The 4,610-nt window shown below is 40.5% G+C and overlaps 1 protein-coding gene and 1 pseudogene across 1 annotated transcript in view; one reads left to right on the forward strand and one right to left on the reverse strand.

Annotated features, from left to right (window-relative positions):
• LOC9648055 lies at positions 1 to 2,555 on the forward strand (annotated as a pseudogene).
• Positions 2,556 to 2,613: 58 nt separating this feature from the next.
• Positions 2,614 to 4,610, reverse strand: part of LOC112349960 — a 5,893-nt gene continuing 3,896 nt past the window's right edge. Inside the window, exons 7-8 of the mRNA XM_024685265.1 lie at positions 3,341 to 3,425; positions 2,614 to 3,251 (exon numbers count right to left, since the gene is read on the reverse strand). Coding sequence (XP_024541033.1) covers positions 2,614 to 3,251; positions 3,341 to 3,425 — 723 coding nt within the window. The remainder of the gene's footprint in view (positions 3,252 to 3,340; positions 3,426 to 4,610) is intronic.

Below are 4,610 nucleotides of genomic sequence, written 5' to 3' on the forward strand. Positions count from 1 at the left end.
ATGCAATATGAGGAGAATCTAGGCAAGAAGTATATCTCCATGATTTCCCATACACTCAATGGGATTTGGAATGATGATCCCATGGACTTGGCTTTGGAGTCTTGTGTGATTCGATTCAAGGGATTGCTGGGAGATTATTCAGTATGTATTCTACTGGACAGTGGCAATTCCAACAATTTTGTTTCCACAAAGTTAGTCAGAGAGTACAAGTTGCTAGTGACTAAAGTGAATTTCTGGAGCTGCTACTGAGAACCAGCAGTGGGATGGTGCGGTTGGAAAAACTGTAGACCGAACTTATAATCACAAATTGCTTGCCATAGGAAACTCAATCTCAAAGTGAATGGTATAATGCGTGTAGCTTCAAAGTTGAGATAAAATCTCCAAGTGTGTGGGCTTTTGAATTTAGAATCCTCACCATTGTGATTGGCAAGAAAATACTCCACAGTTAAAGACCAAACACAAGTATCCCAGATCAGAACATGGTATCATGTGTTCCTCGAAGGCTTGTTGGCACATCAAAACTGGCACAGCTTGAGCTGGCCTACAACAGAGCAGTTTGTCTTTACCATCTAAAGCATTACGGTCCAGGTAATGTTATTCTTGGACAATCAATGAACGAATTTTCTTTACGTTAGTTTGGAGCTCTTAGTGTTCTTGCAGAAATTCTGGAACATGGAGTGTGACAATATCCCGAACTCAGCATTGGTAGGTATGCTCTTTGTCACCACATTAGTTGCTTTGCATATATTCTAGACTATACATTTTCTGTTTGTAAAGCCAGAGGGCATTGAGCTGTGTAGCGTTGGAAACAGCCCAGCGCTCAAAGAATCTGCATTAGTCGAAGCTTTCAACTTGAAGGTCCAATCAAAATTCTTTTTGACTCACTTGATTTGGTTCTTTGTTTAGGCTGCCATTGACTACGTTAATGGAAATTTGGAGGCCGCAAAAGAAAACCTCACTGACATGTCACCACGTGCAGAAGAAGAGTTAGACTCAGTACATTCTGATACTTCCGCTAAGTTGTTTATTTTTGTTTTTTCTTTCCTCAGGTCACGCTTCACAATCAAGCCCTGATGAATATGGAAGTTGATCCTACTGCAGGCTTCTGTAAACTTAATTTTTTGTTGCAGGTAAATATTTTTATTCTTTTATGATTATTCTGACCACTCGCTATAGAATCCTCCATTTCCTTCAGAGACATTGGCTAATCTACTTCTGCTGTATTGTAAACCTTCCCATGGATTCTACAATCTTGCTGCTGATGTAATGGCAGAGCATGCGGAAGTTATCTTCAAGTATCTATCTCAGGTACGCTTGAGGCACATAAACTTCACAAGCATTAGTCTTTTTACTTCTAATATTATGCAGGACTTCTATGACTTTATTAACTGTATCATTTTGACAAAGACGTCACCGGAGGTTATTCAATTATTGTTAGTTGCGATGTTGTTGAGCTAAGCTTGACTATCGGACAGGATGCATATCAAAAGATGGCAAATCGTTATAGTGAAACCATGCGCAGGCTCACCAAACAAATCCAAGATTCTTGTCTTTCTCGCAATCAGAAGGGCCACAAGAAGGCTTTGGCAGAGTATGGAGACTCTCTTGAGGTAAGATGTTCATAATGTTTTGTCTTTTGTTTTTCTAGCATCGGCTCTTCTATAGTATTATATACCTATCATCATAAATTACGTGCAAGTAGAGCGTATTTTCCACCAGTCAGCAGACTTGTGTTCGGATCATCCTGTTTGGCGACTGAATGTCACGCACACTTTCTTTATGCAGGTGAGCTATTCGTATTTCTTATCTATGCTCATTGTGCATCTAACAGGATAATCGCTACAAAGAAGCAATTCATTACTATGAACCGATTGTAAAGAAAGCGGGAGATGACATTCTCAGTGTCACAGCAATTGTGCTCGCGACTCTCTGCGTTTCATACATTATGACCAGCCAGGTACTTTAAACAAATAGTACGACGAAATTGTAATATATTGGTCTTTAGTAGAATGAAGAGGCCGAAGATTTGATGCGAAAGATTGAAAAAGAGGAAGAGAGAGCGCACTACGAGGTTTGCCATGTATATGTAACTTAAGGGGCTGCTAGCGGTTTTAATTCCGTGTTCCTTTTCTAGAATCCAGACAAGCAGGAATTGCATTTATGCATTGTAAACCTTGTGATCGGTACCCTCTACTGCGCAAAACAAAACTTCGAGTTCGGTATTAGCCGTATCATCAGAAGTTTGGAGCCTTATGGGAAAAAGCTGGAAGCAGACACGTGGTTTTATGCGAAGCATTGCTTTCTTGCATTGGTCGATAGCCTTGCGAAGCAGATGATCGTGGTAAGAAACAAAAGACGAGGCACGGATTCATGAAATCTAATGTCAAGCTTGCTTGATGCAGTTGAAGAACGCGACATACGCCGACATAGACGACTTTCTTGATGCTGCGGACAGCCAAGGCAAGACTGTCTACACATCCGTGGAGAGTCCCGGCGAGGGCCAGAACTCCAACACGGTCTCCAGAGAAGCCAGGCTGCTAAGAGGATGTTTCTGAAGATTAGAGGATGAGGTATGTCCGTCCATTCAGCTTGCTAGTTCCTAAGATAACTTCATTACAGGTAGGCATGGCTTGCAAGCCTTGGTGTTGCAAAAACTTCAAGTGGAACCTTTCGTCTCACCGCCACTCCTTCCGAGATCTCGTCCATGCTCAGCTCCTTGCCACTGACCTTCCACTCGAACCCATGGACAAAGCGAGCAAGAGTGTGCGAAACCATGGCTACGCCAAGAGACAATCCGGGACAGATCCTTCGACCAGATCCAAAAGGCAGCAGCTCAAAGTTCTTCCCCTTGAAGCTGATCGAGCTCTCCGCAAATCTGTCCGGGTTGAAGAGATTGGGAGACTCCCACAAGCTTGGATCTCGTGCAATTGACCATTCGTTGACCAAAACTCGCGAGTTCTTGGGGATCTTGTAGCCGTTGACTAGACAGTCTTGCGTTGAATGGCGAGGGAGTAGCATTGGCGCTGGCGGATGCAAGCGAAACACTTCGTTGACAACACTGTTGATGTAGCTAAGCTTACAAAGATCGGCTTCCACCACCATCCGCTCGCGGCCCACAACTGTGTCAATCTCTTTTTGGGCTTTGATCATACATGTTGGATTGTTCATGAGCTCTGAAAGTGCCCACTCGGTGGTGATGGCCGAAGTTTCAGTACCAGCAAGCATCATGTCCTTGCAAAGAGAAAGCAAAGCTAGCATACCAAAGAAAACTAAACTTACTATGTGTGTAGCTTAATTTCAATCGAAGTTGAGATAAATCTTGAAGCGTGGGAATCCTCACCATTAGAAAATACTCCGCAGGTAATGACTGAACACAAGTATCCCAGATCAGAACATGGTATCATGCTTTCCTCAAGGGCTGCATGCTGGCACATCAAAACCAGAAAAAGGAAAAGTCAGCTTGGCTTGACTCGGCTGGTTAGCTACGCTCTCTCTTTTTCTGCGAGAAAAAAATAAATTCTTCCTTGCCTGGGTGGAAAGGACTTCTGCCCTGCCTTTTTAAGAGACAGTGATCTATGCTGTAGAAACTCGAGAGTATGGCATAATCCTATAGAAACATGGTTTAGTTGAATTTTTTAACATTTACCAATTTATTATCTAAGCTCTCATTCTATCAATTAAATTTATGGGATAATTGAGATGGCCTAAAGAAGTCTGGAAAAACTTCATAGAGATTCTAAGTTGCAACTTAATGTGAAATATCCTTTTTAAGATATGGAGAGAAGATGCAATGTAAACTTTACTTATGCAATAGATCGTATTTCTATATCTTTTATAGAGTCAAAAACATGTTTATAAAACCACACCACCCACTCAAAGAACTTTTTTTTATAAATGCTCAATGTGTTATAAAAAAAAAATGGATTTAGTCCTCATTTGGATAAAACTCTAATAACAAGATCAAAAGGGATATGGTCTGCTATTGAAATCCTACAGCTAGGAGCTTTATATGTGGGACATTAGCAAATAACTAAACACTCATAGTGTGCTATAGAGCATTGTTGCTTGGGATGTGCTTGGGTCTTCCAAATTGACAAATACCCCATGTGTATGTATTGAATATTCTATGGGATTCTTGGAGGTAGCTAGCTTGCAAGCTACAATATAATGAGTTGGACCAAAAATAAGACATATACATAGAAACCAAAGTTTATAAATTTGCAATATGTTAAAGAAAAAACTTGAAGTGCCTCTATTGTAGCTTGGCTAAGTTGTGATTAGATAACACAAATTTAGCATCAGCTAAACTATTATCTTTTAGGTTGACAATTACATCAAGAATTGATAATCTCCTTTGCATTGTTAGTCTGGATGTGATGAAGTACCTCTTTGAGTGCTACCTTATAATATACACCTTTCTAATTTGCCATATATATTTGTACAATGATAACATTGAAATTTTAAAATAGTGTACGAGGTAGGCAATGGTCTTAGTCTCAAATGGTCAATGGTCTCAATGGTCTTAGTGAATCTAAGTGCCAAATACAGCTAAACTACAAAATCCCCTCAATGCAAAAAATGACAAAAGGCGTAAAAATGTGCAAATGAAT

Source organism: Selaginella moellendorffii, unplaced genomic scaffold (assembly GCF_000143415.4).
Source record: "Selaginella moellendorffii unplaced genomic scaffold, v1.0 SELMOscaffold_44, whole genome shotgun sequence".
Lineage (NCBI taxonomy): Eukaryota > Viridiplantae > Streptophyta > Lycopodiopsida > Selaginellales > Selaginellaceae > Selaginella > Selaginella moellendorffii.